This window comes from Micropterus dolomieu, linkage group LG08 (assembly GCF_021292245.1).
Source record: "Micropterus dolomieu isolate WLL.071019.BEF.003 ecotype Adirondacks linkage group LG08, ASM2129224v1, whole genome shotgun sequence".
NCBI classification, from domain to species: Eukaryota; Metazoa; Chordata; class Actinopteri; order Centrarchiformes; family Centrarchidae; genus Micropterus; species Micropterus dolomieu.
Genome location: NC_060157.1, coordinates 8,162,335 through 8,187,273, shown reverse-complemented (window position 1 = coordinate 8,187,273; position 24,939 = coordinate 8,162,335). Strand labels below are relative to the sequence as shown.

The 24,939-nt window shown below is 39.6% G+C and overlaps 2 protein-coding genes across 3 annotated transcripts; one reads left to right on the top strand and one right to left on the bottom strand.

Annotated features, from left to right (window-relative positions):
- Window positions 1-899: 899 nt before the first annotated feature.
- Window positions 900-5,369, top strand: zgc:56699 (uncharacterized protein LOC405758 homolog). 2 transcript variants are annotated; one of them, XM_046055159.1, is made up of 7 exons: window positions 900-1,008; window positions 1,941-2,095; window positions 2,203-2,309; window positions 3,507-3,633; window positions 3,721-3,804; window positions 4,661-4,718; window positions 4,815-5,369. In XM_046055159.1, the coding sequence occupies exons 2-7, from the start codon at window positions 2,011-2,013 to the stop codon at window positions 4,888-4,890; spliced, it is 537 nt and encodes a 178-aa protein (XP_045911115.1). In that variant the 5' UTR covers window positions 900-1,008; window positions 1,941-2,010; the 3' UTR covers window positions 4,891-5,369. The 2 variants fall into 2 exon arrangements, with proteins under 2 accessions (XP_045911115.1, XP_045911114.1); XM_046055158.1 differs by having other exon boundaries at window positions 940-1,033.
- Window positions 5,370-11,781: 6,412 nt separating this feature from the next.
- On the bottom strand, window positions 11,782-17,166 carry nr4a1 (nuclear receptor subfamily 4, group A, member 1). Its single transcript, XM_046056365.1, has 7 exons — window positions 17,057-17,166; window positions 15,397-16,196; window positions 15,125-15,254; window positions 14,874-15,037; window positions 14,576-14,778; window positions 14,257-14,435; window positions 11,782-12,886 (listed from the first exon to the last, which is right to left on the bottom strand). The coding sequence occupies exons 2-7, from the start codon at window positions 16,183-16,185 to the stop codon at window positions 12,630-12,632; spliced, it is 1,722 nt and encodes a 573-aa protein (XP_045912321.1). The 5' UTR covers window positions 16,186-16,196; window positions 17,057-17,166; the 3' UTR covers window positions 11,782-12,629.
- Window positions 17,167-24,939: the final 7,773 nt, after the last annotated feature.

Here is a 24,939-nt window from a genome sequence, read left to right as displayed (position 1 = left end):
GATTATTGCAACAGCCTTTTCACCTGTTTAACCCAAAAATCTATTGATCGACTCCAGACTGTCCAGAACTCAGCTGCCAGGCTTTTAACCAGAACAAAGAAATATGACCACATTACTCCTATTTTAGCTTCATTACACTGGCTCCCAGTATGTTTTAGAATTGACTTTAAAATTCTATTGATCACTTTTAAAGCTCTTCATGGCCTCTCGCCTTGTTATATTTCTGACCTTTTAGTCCCATACGCACCAGCACGTACCTTGAGATCCTCGGGCAGAGGTCTGTTGTCTGTTCCAGAGTCTCGACTGAAAACTAAAGGGGACTGAGCGTTTGCTGTCAGGGCCCCGAGGCTCTGGAACAGCCTGCCCGAGGAAATCAAGGCGGCTGAGTCAGTGAACTCTTTTAAGTCCCTTCTTAAAACATACTTTTACAGGAGAGCTTTTCCCGATCTTATTTGACTTTATTTTATCCCTTTTATTTTATTGTATTTTACTAATTTTATATAAAAAAAAATTTTTTGTACTTTTTTTTGTCTTTACACTTGTTAAAGCACTTTGTAACTTGTTTTTGAAAAGTGCTCTACAAATAAGGATTATTATTATTATTATTATTATTAAAATGATCACCTAACTCTCCTATCTCTAAATGGTGGAATTGGTGTTCCAACTCTCCCCAAGTTGCAATCATACTCTTCCCCTATTTACAGGAGATGTGTTTGCTTATTTACTCGATGCTATATCACATCTTAAGATGTTTTTTCCTGCCCATATGTAACACGTTTTTACAAACGAAATGTCAGCTAAAGTAGCTACTTTGAGTTCGTTTAAATGTAGTTTTAGTTATTTTACAGATATAGGCTTTATGTTCAAATATTTAAGCAGAGAACTTTTGTTTTTGTTTGAACCGGAAGTCACGTGATTTCGCGTGTATCTCAAACATTGCAAGGGGCGTGATCGAAAAGTTTCCCTTTTCGCGAACTATGGTCACGAGGAAGAAGCAGGCAAGAAAAGGTCCATACAATGTTCTTTTTGAGGGGTAACACTATAATTTTACAGACCGTATTTAAACCTCTTGTTAGAAACGTGTCTTAAATGTGTTGTTTAGCTTTGTTCTGTCAGATAATCTAAATTAAACTCGTTGGCTCAAACAAACTAATTTAAGCGTCCTTACAAGTTGTTGCAAGCAAACCTGGCCGCATGCCAACCATTCTGCACGCACGGTTTTAGGGAAATGTTGACAATTAGCAAATTAAAGGTCAACAAAAGTTTCTAAAAAATTGCTCTGCACGTAAATGCCTTGCAATTTAATCGCAGTTATTCGTGTTAATACCATCCAGATGAACCTCAGACCGCGTGCTGTGCTGCTCTAATCGGCTGGTTGGAAGCGGCACACCTGGGATGCGGTGGAGAAACCGTAAAACCACTATAAAATGTGGTGCTTAGTTAAGCCCATAAGTCAAAGCCGGTGGCACTTTAACTACAAAAGATATATTTGGCCTCCAGTTGTGGGTAAAATGCTGCTACATCTAACTTCAGATAGCGTTAAGTTAATCACTCTCAAGCTAGAAAATTGGCGCTATGTAAAACACTCCAGTAGTTAGATGGTTTTCATATGGTCTCTAAGAAAACCTTTAGAAATAAGTAAGGAAATAAGTTACTAAGTAGAACAGTTTTTTTTATTCTTGTTCGGGTTTTTTTGGAGGGGGGTTTAGCATTGAAGTCACACTGAAATAGGTGTGCGCATGTATTTCTGGGATAATCAAAATAAAACAGGCGCGCACACTTTCAGGTGATAGAAAATTTGGCACACCTGTATGGTGTGCACACCACTGACTGGTTGTCATGGTTCTGCAGCTTTTGAATGCTGCATGTACATCTACTAACCTGTCAGTATTTGTTGCTATCTTTTGATTACATTGGGTTTTGTTTGTTTTGCATTCCAGGCTAGCTTCACTTGAATTTTTGACCTCCCATTTGGCCAGTTTGTGCGTCTTTACTAAATTCCACCTAGAGATGGCGACCACCATCAGATTTGGAACCACTAGCGGCCCATGCAAGACATCTTCTGCTGAGAGAGCACAGTTGGAAGACGAAACTGGTAATACTAAAGATATTCATCCACATTTTCTGCAGCTTAAGTTATCTTGTGTTTTAGTAAATATTAATGGATGAAATGTATTCATTTGTTCTTCTCTGACTATAAAGACACAAAAGGAAACTGTGATCCGGACAAACTTTTGCAGTGTCCTTTTGACAAGAACCACCAGATCCGGGTCTGCCGCTTCCCTTACCATCTTATCAAGTGCAGGAAGGTGAGTCAACAACAACTTATTTCTTGCAACTAATGGGTTCAATTTCAATTCAGTTTTATTTATATAGCGCCAAATCTCGCGCCTTTATATAAAAGAGCAGGTCTAGACTGTACTCTGTGATGATATTTACAGAAACCCAACAGTTCCCACCAAGAGCAGCACTAGGCGACAGAGGCAAGGAAAATTTTCCTTTTAAGAAGAAAAGACTGTAGATTTACATTAAATTAGAGTGCAGGGACGTGTATGTTATGCATAGTCGAACTGGACTTTATTAGTATTTTTTTTGTCTCCCGGTGGCTTCTTTTTTTTTTTTACACTCAATTGTCAGTTTATGTACACCAAATTAAAAGCAGCTTATACAGCAGCTCTGGAATTACTCTTGCCTTCTAATATTTTATCAGATCAAGCATGTCAGTTAGGGAAGGCAATATAACAACACCTCTCACTATATTGCAATTCAGTTCAACAGCACAACAATCTATACAGCCTCCAAAATAACCATAAAGTTGAATCGACACCTCCCTAAAACAGTTCATACCAAAACTGAACATTATCACCTTCATGAAGGGTAAGATTTATTTTTCTTGTAGATTTCACTAGTTTGAAGTAGGTGTACCCAAAAAAAAAACAGCTAGTAACTGAGTATGTCTGGTATATTTTTATGCCTTTTGTCATCATTGCCGGTCATGCAGTACTTGACAAAACAAATATTCCCACAAGGTTCATTAAGTAGCTGTTAAGGCATATCACACGATCTTGTTGTGCTGATGGAGTTTGCAGAGTTGTCAAGGAATTCTAGATGGTCGACTGAAATGTTGTGAACACTTGAAGGAAGTATTGTCCATGTTGTCTATCCCTGCCGTTTTGACTTGTGTACTTGTCTGAACAAATTATAATTACCAATAAGAAGAAATAGTTAGGTTTTTTTCTTCCAGCGATTAATCCTTTTTTTTTTTTTTTTTGGTACCAGAGTTCCTCCAGTGGCCACACAGGCAGTTTTGGGAGCCAATGTTTGTACCATCTGTGATTTGAGCACCCTTATCTCTGCCAGCACTCTACATGTTTGTGTTGTGATTTGAGTAACATACAGAGTGCTGATGTTACAGGACTACCCGCTTGCTGAGTTTTCAGTCTGTTTATTTGATATCATCCCACTGTAAGTTTTACTGTTGCCTAACTTAACTTTCACTGATGTAGAATCACCCGAAACTGGCCAGTGAGCTAAAAACCTGCCCCTATAATGCTCGCCATCTGGTTCCAAAGCATGAGCTGAGTCACCACACTGAAACGTGTGAGGACAGAGATACTGTGGTCACTGAAGACGGTAAGATTTATCACATGATTGTCTCTTTCTCTACCATGCAGAGTCAACATGTGCTTACAGTGTTTCTGGATTATGCTCTGTTTACAGGTGGAAGTACAAATGGATATTGTCAACTGCAGATCCCAGTCAGTACTTGGATAAACCCAAACATGACCGAGGACTGGGACAAAGGTATTATTATCATAACTTATTTTTACACTTGGATGACCGAGGACTGGGACAAAGGTATTATTATCATAACTTATTTTTACACTTGGATTTTTATGTGGATTAAACAAATGTGACAAAACTTGTTAATTAAGGCACGATCAGTCAGAGCACTCTTTGCTGTTTAAAAAAATGCTGATGACATCTGGCGCTTTTCTGCTCGGAGTTGAAGTATTTTCAACTCAAGGCATACAGAGTCCACTGACTCCGACTGCGCCGCGGTTGCCAGAGCTAATCGCAGCCATTCTAGTCAATTTCATTTCATTACAAACACTATTTATCCCCAAGGGGCAATTACAGAGCAATGGTCAATACTTGTGAGTCCCCAGAGAATAGGCAGTGAGTCTATTTTTGACGGATGCCGCGTCAAGCAACACAGCAGATGGAACCGGGCAGGAAGTCAGACACAGAACGGCGTAGAGAATCCGGTCAATTTTCATAATATCTTGTGCACACAAAAAAAAAATTTAACTACGTAGCCTACTTAACCATAGTGGAAGCACAAAAAGCAAGCACTAATTACCAAACCAACAAAATCTACATGTGTCAGCAAAATCAGGTGGAAAAATGCAGAGGGATATGTAGTCATGCAGATGATGGAACAAAACTGGGTAGCAGAGAGTTGTGAAGAAGGTCAGAGAAACTCAAAGGATAAATGCTTCAGTCAATAACGTGGGGCAGGCTACACACTCAGTTGCTGAAACGCATCTGAGACTCTTCCAGTGGAAGTTGATGCCAGGCAGGGGACAGAAAAAAACTGTGGCGCAGCCGGAGTCGGCGGTGTTTCGGAGTAAGATTAACGGCGCATTTTATCTTGCAGAGGCTGATGATACTGCTGTTCCATTTGTGTGGGGCGTCAACACGGTCTTGAATAAAAAGTAAGTGGTCTGCTCCGTTAGTCTGCTTCAGCTCTCACTACTCGTTTTTGCATATTTTTTGTTCTTGAATTGTAATTTTGTCTTGTTTCTCTGCAGTCCGGAGATGAGGCCTACCAACAATCTTGGTCCAAGTTTTAGAACACCTAATACCCTCCCATGGTTCGACATGTAACTTCTGCTTACTGTTTATCCAAATGGAAGCTTATTGTAGGCATGTTGTGTGTTTGTGTGTGTGTATATGCATGCATGCATGAAAATTTCTTTTTAAATTTGTTCTTAAATGTTTTCCCACTTGGCACAGCTGTGTCTAAATTTTCTCATGTGGGATCTAGGTTGCAGTGATCGTGCGTTCAGTCACCTGATGTGGCAAATACCTTAAATGCAAAGTATTGCGTCATTTTTCTCGTATTTTTCATCCCCCTCCTGTTACACAAATAAATGTAACTGGGTAAGTACTGCATTTATATTGAAGTTGTTTTTATTATTTTGGAATAGAAAGTCCATTCAGCACCGTTGATAACCATATGTTTACATTTGAGAAGAGAAACAAGAAATTGTGATGGGAATTAAAGTTTCCTCATAGCTTTGCATTTGTAATTTCCTGGCTTTTGCATCAGTTTGTCCATTAAATTACCCATGTCACTTATTGAATTATTGAACTTTTACTAAAATATGTGTTTTAACAATATATGGCAATTTGTTTATTGCCTTTTGGATCCATTCACCACAGTGGTTGTTGCATTCAGCAGCAGCTGATGTTGCTTTGGTCAGTGAAACGGGTGCTTGAAGTATACTGGTATGTAAGGTTTGTCTTGTCAGGTTAATTAACGGTCTAAATTTCAGCACCTTAAAAATATAACTGCTTTCATGCTGCACTGAAAATATGAAAATCACGTATTAACTGTGCATGTGGTAGGATTAGTTTTGATAAAAAACAAACATGGCCCATGTGGAGGTTGTGAGGAATGTATTTAAACACAAAGCTACAAGTGATTTTGTTTATTGGTTATGTCTGGAATGATGCATGAACATAAAAATAAATAAACAGATAAAATAAACTGCCAATGCTTCTGCTAGTGACTGCGCACTAAGCCCATTTATTTACACTGATGAGGAAAAAGTACAAAGTTCCATCAGTCTATGAAGATTCTCAGTCATCCAGGTCATAGTTATCCAACGAAGGTTAAAGTCAAGGGCAACTGGACTTGGTTGAAGATACTGGAAGATGTTTTGTCCCTCATCCAAAGGACTTCTTCAGTTCTGACTGACTGGCATGGAAACTCAGCTATTTAACCTCAGTGGGGTCGTTTGCCAGGGTCATCGATACCGCCGTTTTTTTTTAAACCCAAAAACACACTAAGACAGATGCTGGTACACCCCAAAGACCGCACACCCAAACACAAGAAAAGCAATCTAATGTATGCGGTCCAATGCAGTGAGGAATGCACAGACCTGTATATTGGGGAGACTAAACAACCACTACACAAACGCATGGCTCAACACAGAAGGGCCAACTCCTCAGGTCAAGACTCTGCAGTCTACTTACATCTGAAGGACAGAGGACACTCGTTTGAGGACCACCAGGTGCACATTTTAGACAGAGAAGATGGATGGTTTGAAAGAGGTGTCAAGGAAGCATCTACACCGGGGTCGAGAGAGAAGCCGTCATTGAACCGCCACTTATCCCCTACTTACAATGCTGTCCTTTCATCTCTTCCCAGGAAACAAACATAACCTATTGGCCTCAGGTGAAGATACCAATGGTCGTTCAGTCTTGGCCACCGGTAGTCCTAACGACTGTAACGACTGTCGTCACAGCAACCAGGAACACTAACGAACCAGCGGTATCGATGACCCGGGATAACGACCCCACTGAGGTTAAATAGCTGAGTTTCCCTGCCAGTCAGTCAGAACTGAAGAAGTCCTTTGGATGAGGGACAAAACGTCTTCAAGTATCTTCAACCAAGTCCAGTTGCCCTTGACTTTAACCTTCGTTGGATAAAGGTCCATCAGCTTGAATCCATGAAAACCATTTGTGTAGTAATTAGTGATGCATGTGTTTAAAAAAAAACAAAAAAAAAACTTTGGCTTTAGACTATCAAAACTTATCAGACTGAATGTGATCAGAAGCAAAAATAACATGGAACTGCAAACTACTAATTGTGAAAGCTACTGAAAAGTAAAAATTATATAATTTATGAAATTATATATGAAACAGGTACACACTGCATATTTACACAATATAAATATTGTATGTACTGCAAGTCTGGGCTTATTTTTGGCAAATGTAATTAACTAAGTGTTAAACTCAGACTTTAAATTTTTATAATAAACTATAGTTGAATAGAGTCCATAGGATATTCTTCCTAAGCATGGAAGCACCTGTGTTTGAACATATGAACTGTCATTGCGTGGCCACTGGATGGCAGTACTCTGCTTGGCTTTATTCAAGAAGCAACTCAAGCACTGACATAACCACTAGCTCTGCCCCTTTTTGAAACTTAATCTTTTGATTTTCTCCTTTTGATTAAAGTGGCTCCTCTGATCACCAAACATTTTTAATATTGACACGTTTCATGCATGAAGTACCCAATTAGGGCAGCTGACATTAGTTTATATGTTGAGGAAAAACTCCAGGTGAAAGTTATAGGAGTGAGCTAAATGTCAAGATAATCCCAGTGCGTGGGCAGCAAGCCAACTCCCACTGTCATATCTAAGTGGCATTATCAATTTCATGTGATGACTGGCTATTTTAGTTGTGGTTATTATTAGAAGTGTTCAGACGGGCTCTGTGCTGCCCTTTCACCATCTGTAAGGATGAGATATGATTCCTCGAGTACATGCAGTACCTCTGGTCTAAACAGGACCCCTTGTGTCTATCAGTAACTGCCCCCTAGATGTACTGTATATGTGTTACCACCTATTACAAGTCCATCTTTACTGAGTGACATTGAGACACTAGTGATAGTTTTGAACTTGTCTCTGATAAACGGCCCCTTTTAAGAGCCAAGTCAGTGATGTTAATTGATACTCAGCAGTACCTTCACCTATTGTGTCATACCTGTGAGAAACTGGCAATAGGGACTGATGCTGCCAACTGAATATTTGTGATAAGAGTTTTAAAACAAATCTCTCTAATTCAGATATATAACTCTTCAGATGTTCTCTGATCCCTTAAGTATTGTGGATGTTTCCCATAAGGAATTGTCAGAATAATCTATTTTGGAAGATGATTTACAGATTTGCACAGACGTCTAAAGTGTTTTACGTAAGACAAAAACAAGACATAAAAGAAGCACAAGGCAACATAATTAACAAATAAGATTTTAAAAGAATTAAATAAAACAGAAGATGATAAAAGTAAAAATACTCCACTACATGTACAAATCCTAGTAAAAGTAAAAGTTAAGTATTAGCAACAACATGTACTGTACATGTAAGTGTTAAAAGTAAGGTACCATGCACTAAGTATAATGCCTAATAGCCCTTGTCATTGTTATATTACTACATTATTGGATTGTACATGCAAGTAGAATTTAAATGTTATAGCCCGTCCAGGTGAATCTACTTTTAACTGCTTTACATGGGCTACTGTTAAAATGGAAATACTCAAGTAAAGTACTAGTACTCGAAACTGAACTTAAGTGAATGTACTTTATTACTTACTCCACTGGTGGCATTATCCATATTATATAAATCACAAACTCTCATCTATAATTTAAATGTAGTTGGTGTTTGTCCAATGTAATGTAGAGGATTTCCTATGAAGATGCAAGACCAAACTTTTCCTCTAAAATAATGTAATTGTGGCTATTGATCAGTAATAAAACATTGATTAAAACCCTTTCCCCCCCTTTTGGCTAGAAATCTAATGCCAAATCCATATTTACACTCCTGCCAACCAGAAACCATCATGTCCCAGGCTGAGTGCCCAGTACAAAACACTGCCCCAGGGAGAAGTTCTGTCTACTCGGGGAAAAAAATGGATAAATGTGGTGGCATCAACCTTTAATTGTAGCTTTTTCCCTGTTCCCTTTGAGTTTCCCTTCCTCGTCTGTTTCACTTTAAATATGTTAAATACAAATCCTGCTATCAACACAGGTAGATATTTTGTTTGGTGATGATGCATTTAAATTAGGCAGGAACGGCAAAAAATCCATTTTTTATGGATGGAAACGTGTTTCACAATGTGAAGACATAATTTTATTCACGCTACTGGTAGGTCTCTTGGATTTAATGCCATGACATTATGTGCAGATCTTCATGGTCTCCAGAGGATGAATACTACAGATTTTAGCAATCCTCTGACTTTTTTCCAGCACCAGCATGAGGTTGATATCTGTGGTTTCAAATGAAATACTATTGGATGGATTGCCACAAAATTTGGTGCAGCTATTCATGAATTATAATCACTTCAGTGACCCTTCACTTTTCATCTAGCATCATCGGGTCAAAATTATTATTTGTTCTTAAACAAATACATGGAAAACGAATGGCATTCCCATTAGGCTCAGCTGTACTTTGTGTTTAGTGCTAATAAGCTAATGTTAGCATGCTAACATAGTCAACATTACACCTGTCAAACATCAGCATGTTAGCATTCTTGTTGTTTGCATGCATCTTACCATGCTAGTGTTAGCATTTAGCTCAAAGCACAGCTGTGCATGATAGAGTTGCTAGCTTGGCCTAGAGTAAAATTGAAAAGTACAACCGGAGTACCAGATAACATATAATAATGAAATATAAATAGATAAATCTAAAGAATAATAAATAAGTAAATCAGAGAGCTACAAATATTTCATGTGGTGTTTGGCAGCTTGGTTTCCATTTCTTGTTTGAAAAGTTCAACCTATGTATGTATAAAGTTTAATTAAAAATATCATGTTTATACAAACGGAAATATTTGGAGACAGTGCTGGACGCTCTGCAAACAAGTTTCAGATACGCAGTGAAACCGAAGCACATCTGTCGGTCTTGTTTTATAAATGTGACATTCTCATGTTCTCGCAGACATAAGATGCCTGCGTAATGTGTATTGGACGGTGTGTTCTCTGGAGCTGGCCTCTAATCCTGTAACTCTGTCTGAAGCTTGTGATCCTCTATTATCATTGCCATGTCATACACCACTCAGACAAGCCAAAAGTTGCTCTCACTTCCCCAGTTTCCACTGAGGCATGATGGGGAGATCATAAATGACCTGCCCTACCCACCTTGTCGTATGCATCATCACCCACATACTGTACTTTCTGTAATCAGAGTGATGCTGATTACATGCAACTGATCTTGTTGCATAACTTCTGCATATGTAAGGTTATCAAGTCTTCCAACTTAAGTAACGTTACCCCCACACCAGACGTAGAATTTCAGAATCTAACTCAAGACGCATGAGACCAGCTGGTTGCTGCTTTAGATAATTTAGCTGAATTCATGAGCAAAGTCTATTCTCAGTGTTTGATATGACATCAGATCAGATCAGAATTGCTTCAGTCCAAGTGGAATGCATCTTCAGGAATTCATCTTGGTGACATTGAAGCCTATTGATAGACCCACATATAGACAGTGTACATTACATTTTGTGCAGCTGAAGATTGGTATGCACTGAGTGACCCCTAAAGGTCCAGTGTACAGATTGGCTATTATGTTGAACAGAATGAAATGTGTGAAGTTAAATAAACACCAGAGAAGCTATAAACATTACAATGCACCGAATACTGCAAATGCTGGTATAATTTTATAATAAGACACTGGGGGATCGGTACAGGGCCTAAAAGATTTTCAGCATAAAGAAAGCCTTTACAAGTTGTAACGAATGGTATTGAAGGTTTTTCACGATGTCATCCTAAACAAACAAGTGAAGTGAAGGGAAACATGGTGGCAATTCAATTTGGTTATCAGGCTTTTTTAGCTCCATACAAAATTTTGCACACGGGAATTTGTTAGTGTTCTCTTGTAGAGAAACACTGCAGTGGAAACAGTTTCCAAATTACCTCACATATACCTTTAACATTTCTGTAGTTCTTGGTACTTATCAGCTATTACTTACTTAATTACCTATTACTTACTGATATATTGGCAATAAGATATCACCTCATATACCGACCTATTTATCAGTCCATGTCTGCTGTGGATGCAATCTGTTTCCTTGTTGATGGCTTTGTATTTCTCAGGTCATTCTGTGTTTGTAGCCACGCTAGCTGCATGGCTCTAGTAATGACAATGTCTGATGATCGGTCCACCACTTTGGTCCAAACAGAATTATGTCAACAACTAATACATGGATTAAGATTGTCTCCAGGTGATTAGGCCCGTTTCTGTCTCTATCCGCACCATGACATTTAAAATGTAAAATGTCTTGACATTGGATTGCCATAAAATGTCATACAGACATTCATGTCCCCCTCACAATTGAACGTTTGGTAATTTCTGACTTTATATCTAGTGCTAGTAGTAGTAGTCATCAGGTCAAAATTATCTTCATATACTCAGATTGTTTTCTGTGCTCCTGCTTGACTCCATGGTTACTCTTCCTGCTGATTTAATAAGTCTTGCTAATCATTCATGATCTCTGTATTCTTGCTGACTTAGTCTGTTTGCCTGTTCATTTTAGTGGATCAAAGAGGCCAGCATGCTATTAACAGCTGCATCTGAGTAATCTATAAATAATCTTTCATTGCCTGTCTAGCAATTTTTCCATAACATTTGCATAAAGCAATAAATGGTGTACATTCATGTTTTAACACACACACACACACCCACACAAACATGCGAGAGTGTGGCTCTATACAATGATAAAGTAGTCTGGGACACTTGAGAAGGTACTGGGAATTCCACCGGCTTCTAAAAAGAGACCAGTACATAACTGGGAGGGAGGTGGACGGGGGTACATTTTTCAGCAGTATGTTCTGATCTGTTGCCACAAGGAGAAGTCACACTTGACTCAGGCTTACTACAGCCTGCTGGCAGAGCAGTTTACTCAGCACTGCCACACAATGGAAGAATAAACAGTACATAATTCAATATATTCTAAATATTCAGAGTACAAATGACAAAAGCAGTTGGATTATGCAGTTTAAAACTTTATTTCATGTTTAGCTGCAGTAAAATATATCTTCTTAGTATGTAAAAATAACAGGCCCAAAACACAATTACATTTTCACCAGCAGGTTTAGAATAATTTACAGACCAGTGTATAAGACCATACTAGATGATAGACAGTATATTAGCTGCTCAGTGTCTATTCATGATACATGAATGATACTATTGAATAATTCTGTAGGTTTAACCTACTTTATTAAATATAAAGCAAGCTGGAGGTTTGAGTTATCACTGCTTTGGATGGTGAAGTGTGTGGACTCAGTTTGGGGGCTAGAAATTGTGTTTGATTGACAAAGTGGTTCTTGAACAAGTATTTAATCTGAACACACATTTAATGATGACCATTTTTAATACTCTAAATTTTATGTGCAATTTACAGTAATCCAAATCACAACAACAGATTGTTACAAAAAAAGCTAAATTATTGTGCTCGTTATATTTGGGAAATGATGGCGCAGATATTTTTTGTATTCAGTTTGAACTTGTTTGGAAAGTGCAATCATCTTCCTTCAATCAGAAATGGTTCCATTCATGGCACCTTGTATGTAAACAGTCACCTTTTGGTCCATGAGCTGACCTGTCTAATTCCATCTGGAAAGTACACAATATCCTGGAAACACAAACTAGAAAGAGAGCAGTTCTGTAATGACTTTGTAATTCAGAAATAGCCCTTTTCCTCTGGAGCTGCACAATCCCTTAGGATTATTGTCCTTCTTAGTTTCTTGCCGTTTCACTTAATACTGCCTGAAGTATTAGTCTTCTCTTTGGCTCTCATTTAAACTCCAGATTTTATATCACAGATGGTCGATCTCACATTCAAAATGGAAGCGTATCCATGAAGATTTTGTCCACAATTGGTGGTGGTGGAACGAGATCTTCTAATTTAAGGTAAAAGATACGCTGGAGCCCTTGAGTGCACAGAGTCCTGAGCTCAGGCAGCTTTCCAAGAAGTCTGGACAAATAATTGGGCCGCAAAGAGTCGGAGCCGCAGCCAGAGACGTGATCTTTAAGGCAGGTGATGAACTGATTCTGCAAGTTTTCCACACGTGCTGGCTCTTTAAGACCATGTCGGTCTGCAGAAGAAAATAACATATTATGTTAGAGTCAAAGTGAGCCATATGCTTCAATATTTTAACTTTATATAAATAAATAAAAACACACACTGATAATAAACACGTTTTTAATCTTAATTTTAAGGGCTGCCACTCTGGGTTGTATTTGGAAACGCTTTACACAACACATTAACTACCTGAACAAAATTATAAATGCAAAACTTTTGTTTTTGCCCCCATTCATCATGAGCTGAACTCAAAGATCTAAGACTTTCTCTATGTACACAAAAGACCAATTCCTCTCAAATATTGTTCACACATCTGTCAGAATCTGTGTTAGTGAGCACTTCTTTGCTAAGATAATCCATCCACCTCACAGGTGTGGCAAATCAAGATGCTGATCAGACCGCATGGGTATTACACAGGTGTGCTTTAGGCTGGCCACAATAAAAGGCCACTCGAAAATGTGTAGTTCCATCACACAGCACAATGCCACAGATGACTCAAGTTTTGAGGGAGCGTGCAATTGGCACGCTCAGAGCAGGAATGTCCACCAGAGCTGTTGCCCGTGAATTGTGCATTTCTCTACCATAAGCTGTCTCCAAAGGCGTTTCAGAGAATTAGGCAGTACATCCAATCGGCTTCACAACCGGAGACCACGTGTAACCACACCAGCCCAGGATCTCCACATCCAGCATCTTCACCTCCAAGATTGTCTGAGACCAGCCACCCAGACAGCTGCTGCAACAATTTGTTTGCATAACCAAAGAATTTCTGCACAAACTGTCAGAAACCACCTCAGGGAAGCTAATCTGCATGCTCATCGTCTTCATTGGGGTCTCGACCTGACTGCAACTTGTGCAATACCCATGCTGATCAGCATCTTGATATGCCACACCAGTGAGCTGGATGGATTGTCTTGGCAAAGGAGAAGTGTTCACTAACACAGATTTTGACAGATTTGGGAACAATATTTGAAAGAAATAGGCCTTTTGTCAACATAGAGAATGTTAGATCTTTGAGTTCAGCTCATGAACACTGGGGGCAAAAACAAAAGTGTTGCATTTATAATCTTGTTCTGTGTATATTAAGAGGAATTCTACAGTGCTACATTGGACACACACACAAGTGTCAGCGGTGTTAGTGCAGCTACATTGGAACAGTTCCTTGGCCTTAAATGTAAACCTGCATTGTGGTTATGTTAAGACTGCTGTGATATATTGCGTCTTCTCTGTATTATACGTGAGGTCGTGTCAATCCTGTGTTGTGTAACTGCCTTGTCCACACCAATGAAACCAGACCCCTCGTGCAAACTGTTGTCCTTTGCTGAATAAAAATATCTGACATCAATCTAAAGTTAGATGTGTTAAAAGGATGACTGAAGCTTTTACCAGTGATTATGACCAGGGCTGTGAGGCAGGAGAAGGAGGAAACGTCTAACTTCATGCGATGGAGGGTTTGAGAAAACTCTAAGATGGAGTCAATCCAGTTCCCAAAGCCTCGGACACATTGCGATTTGTGAAGCACAGCTCCATTGCAGAAGATGAGCTTATCTATTTCAGGACTGGAACTTCAAAAAGAAAAAACAATATTTGTTGATTTTATGCATCTAAGTAGTATACTAAACATGATTAAATGAATCTGTTACATTGTGAATTTATTGCTATTGCCTAATTCTATAGCAAAAGTTTGGTAGGGAGCTGCCCTCACCGATATGCAAGACGCAAGATGAAGAGCTCAACAAATGCAGATTCCAGCAGCAGTTTCTGGTCTTCTGAGCAGAACTCAGAGAAACCTGGGATGCTCTTTGCCCACTTCCTGATGACCTCCATGGAGGCTGTGAGTAAGTCGTAAAATCGTTTGATGTCACTGGCATCCTCTTTCTGGTTCTGACTGACTTCTATCTCTTTGTACTGAAATTGCACACAGCAGAGAAGTTCAAACAGATGCTTAAAGGGGTAATCGGGTATTCCCAAAGAATTTCCCAAAGAGGGATTTTATTTTTTACCTCGGAGTAATCCAGTTTCCCAACGCTGGGGTTTGAGTCGATGTGAGCCCTCACAAGTGAAGCAATCATGCTCACTGGAGACACAGTGTTTGTCACATCCTGGGTGACTTTGGGCTTGGAAGGCAAGCGGCCTCTTCGTCCTTTCAGGCTATCTGTTCTCACAACTGGAAAAAAAATGGCGACATCAACTGTTACTGTTTTAGTTCAGCGCCACTGTCCCATTTCTACCACCAAGTTTGTACCAAACTTACCTTCCCTCACCATGCCTACAGATAGACACTTCTGGAAACGACAGAACTGGCAACGATTCCGCCTTCTCTTGTCCACAGGACAGTCCTTGTTTGCAAGACAAACATACTTGGAATTCTTTTGTACTGTCCGCTGTGAAATAAAAAGAACAGTCACTCTAAATCTGTCAAAAAGAGGCACAAAATATACAGTTGGATCACGCATTCAGTCACATTTTTTCCATCTCTGTGTAGAAATAGATTAATTCATGCATAGACAAGTCAGATTTTATTACCTTGAAAAACCCTTTACATCCCTCACAGGTGCGAACCCCATAATGCTGACAGGAGGCGTTGTCCCCGCACACAGCACAGCAGCCCTCATTTCCGCCTGGACTTTTTAACTTGGGTGATAAGCTTCCATCCAGCTGGTCAGTGTTATTGAGGCTATGTGCATGCTCCATCACCAAGGCAGGAAAGTTCAGTACTGATGGGTGAGGGTGGGTCAAAGAGAAAGGATCCTGCTCTCCTAAGTGTTGTTGACCTATGTGAGTCATATCCTCCACAGAACCTGAGCCAAAAGTGAAGAAAGAGGGCGCATGTGGCACTGCGGTCTCCTCTGCCGGCCAATATCCTAGACCGGGTGAGTATGGCCCGAAGGCTGAATCCCAGTTGGACGCATGCTGACTCTGGAACCCGGGGGTTGAAGGGGACGAGGCTGATGCGGGGCTGCCGAAATAATCTGATCCAGCAGGGGACACATCCTCGTCTGGGTAACTGAGAGTGAACGCTCCAGGGTAGCAGCCGTAAACCTGGAAGTCATCCATCTTGAAGGGGGTCTCCTGTCCAGACGACGGAGTGACGTGGGCAGGGGCTGCAGTGAACTGACATGAATATGCGTCTAACTCGCCCGCCTGAGTGCCCACCAGAGAGCTGATGTTTGGCAGGGATGAAGCAGAGAGGTGGTCCTGTGAGCTGCTCATATTGACAACCGGCCTGGAGATGAAGTCTGCGGTTTGAAGCTCCGAGCTGCCAAGATTGCTCTCATAGAGTGGAGAACCATGCTGGGGGTGTATGCAAGTCATGGCTTTCAAGACTGAAAAAGATGCAATCAAAAATGTTAGAGCCAAACTAGCTTGTTTTCCAGATCTGTATCTGAAATTTCCAAAGCCATGGCTGAATTAAGTTGCTATGGGTCCCTGTGGCAAAAATTTGTGGCTTGCCCTCATTTACCCTCTTTCTGTGCACTGTATTTAATATTTCTGTGCTGGAATACTGTACAGGCCCAGGTTTGCTGTATGGTAGTTCAGGCTTCAAGATAAGGTAATAATGCAGTGCCCTCTGTAAGTTGTTATGTCAGTTTATATTATGTTTTAATGCATATCCCCAAATACTCAAACAAAGTTACATTTTTAAAGTTAGATTTAAATGTGATTTGACTGTTTTTTCTTTTCTTTCTTTCTTTCCTTCTTTTTTTTTTCTTTCCCATAAACCAATTGCCATACAGTAAACCGGAGGGTAAACCAGACAGCCTTGCCTCAAGCAAGACAAACTGCATAGAAATGAACAAGCATCCTCATCCTTATCATTACTATACAGTAGGCTAAATATGGTAAGCTGCACATGCCTGCAAGGTACACCAAGTGGGGCTGACTTTTAAACATGGGCACAGTGCCATGACATGTTAAATATGGTAAACACTGGGACAGCCTCCCTGGTGCACTTTAATTTCCAAACTTTCCATTTCCAAACGTTTTGGTACAGATATAAATAGATGCCAAAATACTATATAGCCTATTTATGCAAACACTTTGCTTTCTGAGCAAAAAATGTAGGAGGGGCAGCTGCTTTCTGATCGATTTAATAATTTCCGAATATAATACGAGTATTTAAAAATAAGTCAATGAGTTTCCGCATTCATTTCTACTGTATTAAAAAAGCATAAATATATCTTACCTGTTAGGTGCGTCTACAAGTGTTTTGAACAGTCTGTACTCCACAAACGACCGTAAGTCATCTTCAGTGTTTCCCAGCTGACGAGAGAGTCCCTGCACTCGCAACTCGGCAACAGTTTTATACTATTACTTTATTGTTCCCGTGACGCCAGAGAAAGGTTTCCATACAAGGCTGGTCGGTGGGCGGGGAGATTTCCAGTCCCCGGCCAATCACAGCGCGCGTTCAAGAGAATAGACGCTCAATGACGCACTCCGGGATTCCGTTGACGCGCGTACAGTGAAGAACCGCAGCATTGTCCTCCTGAAACACACACACACACAGACACGCGCGCCCAAATTATACTCGATAAAGCTGAATTTAACTTGAGGCAGAGTCTGCCAGCTCAATATATCAAGTCTGCCAGTCTGCGTGGTCACTACTGAATTATATAAATTCACACAAGTGTCTCTTTGTTGTGCAGTAGAGAGTTTTGCTGATAAAATGGAAAAATATGATTTTACGATTTATAAACAGGAAGTCACAGCAGATTAGACGTTTTTCTATTTATAGAAGAGAAAAAAATGCATTCCTGTTGTCTTATGGAAATATTGCTTTAAACTGTTTTTTTGTTTTTTTTTAATCTGATATGGTGTGTACCAAAGAATAGATGACAAAAATACCAGCACATGCTTTATACAGGGAAGGAGTTGGGTAAAGTATTGAACTCTCCCAGGTCTCCAGAAGTCATGGGGTCAATAACCGCTCTTAGTTAACTATGTGTGAACTGGTTTGTGGTAGTTTAATTTATCAATGTATTTGAATATGCATCAAAAAGCACTGTATCCTCTGACATGAGGGCCTTAAGGTGGGTGTCTGCCAGAGGATCCCTTTGTCAAAATATTGCTGATACGCTTTTGTTATCTGAATTTTGTGCTTCTTTATCACACATTCTTAAATTAATTTTTGTTTAAAATTACCACACAAAATCTGGGACCAGGTAGTATTCCAGCATAGAAAAATGATGCACATTGCACGGAGTGGGAAAAACAAGTATGGTGTTCAAATTATTGTGTCTACCTCTTATATGAGGTCCTGTCAAAAGCTATAATGAAACAAATTAAGACATGTTGATTACTGTCATTCAGAAACCTACATTTATTACATTTATTTGCACACTCATAGTCTTTGGAGGCCTTTTGTATGATCCCACACCTTCACTTCTCTTTCCACCTGGAGTTTGGTTTTTCTCAAACAATTATTTTACCCACACTAATGATCTCTGTCCCTGAATGTCATTCATAACACCATGCTGGCCTCATGTGAGAGAAAGAGCTTTTCACAATCTGGTGCAACAGAGGATGCAGCCAGGCCACACACAGACACACACACACACACACACACACACACACATCAAGCTGAAATTGTGATTTAAAAAATGCTGTATACTTTTATTAAAGGGAATAACTCTTATTTGTTGATGGGAGCAGTACAGTACCTTGTTTTTGCTGCCTGTTTAATGTCATTCTTGCAAGAAGATCAAGAGTTATATGGCTGCCATCGAGTTCAAGACAACATTCTTGGACGCCGGACGGTACACATTTTTGGCTCCTGAGCCACTCGTTGCTGTCTGCAGTCGAAACTAATCACCGTCCAAGTGAAGGGCTTTACCCCCCTTGTGAATGACTGGGCTTCTGTGATGTCAGGCCAGCACTGGCTGGGTCTTTCTGCGTCTGCGCGCATGTCACTAGTTATCTGATATAGGTTATTGAACACAGGGCGCATTTTCACAACAAGAAACTGTCTTTGGATCTCTTTTGGGTGCAGATTCAGATGAAAGCGAACAACTTCAAGATATTTGCTGGGAGGACAGTTGTTGTCAGTTGTGATCTGTGTGTGTAGTGGTTGTCAGAGTTTGGACGTTATAATGTGATGTCTAAGAAATGTGGTCTTTCATGTGCAACTGGTCAGACACACATTCTTGTTATGTATTACCACATGTATATAGCCAGAGCTCCACCCACCATCACCACCTGTTGCTCCTCCAGAGTGCTATTTTTGAATTGTAAAGATGTTTGTCATTGTGTAGAAGCCCAAAGTAGTCATACCATGAAAACACGCCTGTGAGATTTCTCCAGCTTAACATCAAATTTAAAATCCACTATCAGCGGCTAGTTGAACTGTGGGGGATCCATTAGGGAGGTCAGCATTGTAATGACATTGATAACAAAGTTTTTTCATCTGATAGGCCAATTTACAGTTACAGCTGTCGGAAGGAAAGCTGTCTATCAGATCGTAGTTTGCATACAGATATAAATGAGGCAGTGATGATGCTATGAGCTGTGCTTTGCATCTTTTTCCAAACTTGAGGGGTTTCCATAGTTTATTCACAATTATTGTTGATTTTAGCCCTGAGTTGAAGTTAACACAGATTAAGTATAGGTCGTATCATCCATTCATTACCAGTTATACTCAGTGTATGGACACCCTCCAGGGATGGGTCACATTTCCTGTTCTATTTAGATGGTATTGTGAGTGTTATCGTATAGAATATTCTGATATCTAATATAAGGCAATCTATTAGTGCACCGCTGAAAAAGAAAGATCTGTGAAAAAGTGCAATGAAAGTGATCTTATCTTGAATATGAAGAGGATAAGAACAAGCCTGTGGTTGACCTAACAAAATCCATTATGGCGCTTTCGTCTCATACGTACCTCAGCATTGACACTGAGCGAAAACACACTGAGAACATGACGGGAATTCAGCAACACCTGCCACTTTAGTCCATCTACGAGCAGTCTGTTTTATAACTTGCAGATAAATTTGTGTCTGGCACAACTCGTGTTCTGCACCACAAATATCAGATTCTCCCAGGGGGTAGAACATCGGGAACTCCAGCACAAGGTCATTAGGTTCAAACATGCCTTTGTGCCCACTGGCTTCTTCGTGCTAAGTAGTCACATTTATGCTTTTATGGGTGTCCAGGGTGTGGATTGTTTGGATCCCTGCAATATGATATGAAGTCAGGTTTGTGTACATGTGTGATCATTTCTTTGTGTGTGTGTGTATCTGTATGTGTTTTGCTGTGTGTTTTATTTATGTGTGCACTTGATGTAATATTTAATGTTTATGGAGTTGTTCTTATACACTGAGTGTCCTGAAATATAGAAACAGCTGTATGATGTAAAGCAATGCAATGCAAAAGCCTTGCTTTAAAAGTTACATTTTAGTGAAGCCTACTTGACTCAATCCAGTGGTATATTCAGAAGCTGTACTTTGTGGTGGTCACTAATTTTCTGGTGGTCACTCAGTGTATTTTAAAAAGCAGCATCAACAGATGTCAATGACATACAGCTGAGTCTAAAGTCACGATGCTCTATGAGGCTACGCTTAGGCACAGTAGTGCTTTGAGCTGAATGCCAACATCAGCATGCTGACATGCTCACAATGACAAAAATGCACATTTCATGCAGCTTTAAAGTTTACAATGTTCACTAGCATAGGTTAGCGCATTACTCAAAGTAGCCTACAGCTGAGGCTGATGGGAATATTATTATTTTTTGAAGGACAAATTAAAAGTCTGACCTGATGATGACGCTGGAGGAAAAGTTAAGTCATTAAAACTCATCCTACAGGGAGCATGATTGTCATGGAAAATCATCCAATAGTTGTTGAGATATTTCACTCAGAACCACAAATATCAACCTCATGGTGGCGCTAGAGTCAATGGATCTCCAAAGACATTAGGATTCATCCTCTGGGGACAATGAATGCCTGTACAAAATATTTCACATCAGTCCATCTGGTAGCCTAGTTTATGAGATATAGGACGTTTTGGACTGACTGACCGAATAACATTGCCATCCCTAGAGCCACTCTGCTAACATGGCTAAAAGCTAAGTAATTAACTCTGCTGGAGGGATGGAAAGCCATTTTCCTAAAAGATATTCACCCATTTGGTGTTTTGAAGATGGTTCTGAAGAGAGTACTCCAAAATCTCCCACTAGGTTGAGATCTGGCAACTGTGAAGGCTGTAGTAGTAAATAATTCACATAATAAAAATATTTTTTGTGACCACCTATGGAAACATCTGCATTCATTTTATTTCTCCACTGATTCTTTCACATATTCATGTTTTTCCATTAATTTGTCACTAGTTTGTAAATCCCCAGTGGAGACAATTGACTTTATTATATCTGTTGTGATGTATCTTGGACAGTTTGATCTGGTCTATTCTAATTACAGGAATAAAGAAAGAAAGGCATTTTTGTTAATGTTAACACTCCTGTGTTAGAGGCATTAACAAAAATGCCTTTCTTTGACACTTCATTAAAAATATTCTCACTAAATTTCCAATCACATTGTTGTACTGGTAGACACTATATCATAGAACAAAGATACATATGAAACAAACATGTGAAAGCAAAAGAAAGTCTGCACACAATGTGAGGGATAATCTCTCTGACCCCTTCAATACCACAATATGGAATCTGTTGCAAAAACCAGAATTTACAGACCATGAAATTGACATATTTGGAGAAGCTGCTGTGCCCATGACGGAAACATGACTAGGTCTCCTTGTGACTCTTCCTCTTTTCTTTTTCTTTTTTTACAAAACACATGATACAGTTTTCTATCGCTCCACAAGTCTTAAGTCACCACTGTCCTTATCGGGTTCCACTTTCCTGTCTCAAATGAAAAAAGGCACACACATAAAAGACATACAGATCACTTCAGCTATGACCTTATCCTCCACTCCTCCTCTCCAAAGCCTTTACTGTCCATTGTGTTTAACTCAATATTGTGTATAATAACAGAGTTGTCACTATGTTTTTATTGGCTGTGACAAGTTATATGACTGTGTACTACGAGACAATTTGTCTCTGGATACTTCAGTACAGGAGCAAGTGACATCTTATCCTTTATGTCTGTTGTCACTTCAGCGTTTTTGACCTTTGCTGATGTTTGCACTATGTGTTAGCACCAATGGGAGGATGTAACACATAGCTATACTGTTCATGCTCCATCTGGGGGTGGAATATGGGAACTTGACAAGTGTAACTCTAGTTCTAGTTCACTTTTGATTTCAAAACTGTTCTTACTGTGCTTGAGTAATGTACTTAGTTTCCACCACTGATGACAATACATAGGTTCTTATCTGTATAGTTGACAGATTTGTACAGAAATAAAAATCCAAATTATTCACATTAGCTGTGTAATTTGTCTAATGACGCTACTGCAGTCAAATCACAACTGTAAAGAGCTTCTAAAACCTTATTTTAGCAAATGCTTTTTAAACCCACACTAGACTTTCCTGGAGATAGACTATGAGTAGTGATCTTAAACTACGTGGTTGAAACTGATCTTGTAAGCAGGATATCTTTGACTCTTATCTTTGTTGAGCCTGAGGGCATGTACTGAGCACTGCCCTGACCAGCTGACTATAAGAGGGCTTGAAACTTCTCCTTTAATTATATTTAATTATAATGTTTAATAATTACTGATTATACCAGTACCAGTAATTACTGGTATTTGTTTTTTTATAAAGCACTGACTGAAATGCTCTTCAGCAGATTCTTCCTGCAACATGAATCTTGAAAGTGGCCAAAACAATCAGATCAAATATAACAAATAACTGTGAATCAGATATAATCAGATACAAATCAACTATTTATATAGGACAGTGGACAGATTTAGATTCCACATTTAGCAGCAGCTGACAGCTTAAATTTCAATGATATGTAACTTTATTTGAGACATGTAGTACGTCCATATCAGTATTAAAAAAATACAATGTGAGGATAACAACATAGGGACATAATCATTGCAGTTCACAAGTCCACAGTGATTAAAACACATGGAAGGTGGGGAAATTACTAGTCACAAACATATGACTTGCATTTGTCCAACTTGAGCAAGATCCTAAATGCATCATTAAATGCCACCTGAAGCTTTTTTTACACCACAAGTGGAGTACAGTAGGCTCATAAAATGGCTGTTTTAACATAATCAGAACACACATGAAATTTGCATTTCAGCATATTGGCTTGTGCAAATAGTTTTCAACACTAGCGCTGCGCATCATCGTCATCACATAGATCATTCCTGATTATTTGACCTAAATATCTTACTTTGCTCACCACATTTAGCACTTGGTCTGCCATAAAGAATGAAGAAAAATTTTGCTTCTGATCCTCCGTGGCTTTAGCAATCATGACAACACTCTTTTCTAGAGTTAAATTTAATATCATACTGCACACCATAACTTGAGCAGTTACTGTAAGCTGCACCATAAGACATCAGATGGTTAACAAGACTGTCCTTCACCACACATTCAGTCGTACACGCTTTTAACTTTTTAGAAAGATCATCTAACAGCATGACTGCTCATTAACACTTGGCTTGTGTTGACTTTCTGGTCGGAGCTAAAAATTCAGCTGTAGGATTTCTGCTTATTTACGGGTTACTGAATCACTATTGTCAATGCTGCTGGCTGTGAATCTCATCTCAGAGTTCATTCCTTTTTGATCATTAAAGCCTTATTTAGTTTATATATAGAGAGAGAGAGAACTTAGTAACAAATTCTGGCCAGTTCAAGGAGAATATTGTTATTTTCCATTGCTTTATAATATTTTAAAATTACTTTTATGTCTTAAAATTGAATGGGTAAAATGTTGTTTTTAAATTGGTTGGAACATTGTAGAGACAGCAAAAGGAGACAGATACAGTGAGGAAAATAAGTATTTGAACACCCTGCTATTTTGCAAGTTCCCCCACTTAGAAATCATGGAGGGGTCTGAAATTGTCATCGTAGGTGCATGTCCACTGTGAGAGACATAATCTAAAAAAAAAATCCAGAAATCACAATGTATGATTTTTTAACTCTTTATTTGTATGATACAGCTGCAAATAAGTATTTGAACACCTGTCTATCAGCTAGAATTCTGACTCTCAAAGACCTGTTAGTCTGCCTTCAAAATGTCCACCTCCACTCCATTTATTATCCTAAATTAGATGCACCTGTTTGAGGTCGTTAGCTGCATAAAGACACCTGTCCACCCCATACAATCAGTAAGAATCCAACTACTAACATGGCCAAGACCAAAGAGCTGTGCAAAGACACTAGAGACAAAATTGTACACCTCCACAAGGCTGGAAAGGGCTACGGGGAAATTGCCAAGCAGCTTGGTGAAAAAAGGTCCACTGTTGGAGCAATCATTAGAAAATGGAAGAAGCTAAACATGACTGTCAATCTCCCTCGGACTGGGGCTCCATGCAAGATCTCACCTCGTGGGGTCTCAATGATCCTAAGAAAGGTGAGAAATCAGCCCAGAACTACACGGGAGGAGCTGGTCAATGACCTGAAAAGAGCTTGGACCACCGTTTCCAAGGTTACTGTTGGTAATACACTAAGACGTCATGGTTTGAAATCACGCATGGCACGGAAGGTTCCCCTGCTTAAACCGGCACACGTCAAGGCCCGTCTTAAGTTGACCATTTGGATGATCCAGTGGAGTCATGGGAGAAAGTCATGTGGTCAGATGAGACCAAAATAGAACTTTTTGGTCATAATTCCACTAACCGTGTTCGGAGGAAGAAGAATGATGAGTACCATCCCAAGAACACCATCCCTACTGTGAAGCATGGGGGTGGTAGCATCATGCTTTGGGGGTGTTTTTCTGCACATGGGACAGGGCGACTGCACTGCATTAAGGAGAGGATGACCGGGGCCATGTATTGCGAGATTTTGGGGAACAACCTCCTTCCCTCAGTTAGAGCATTGAAGATGGGTCGAGGCTGGGTCTTCCAACATGACAATGACCCAAAGCACACAGCCAGGATAACCAAGGAGTGGCTCTGTAAGAAGCATATCAAGGTTCTGGCGTGGCCTAGCCAGTCTCCAGAC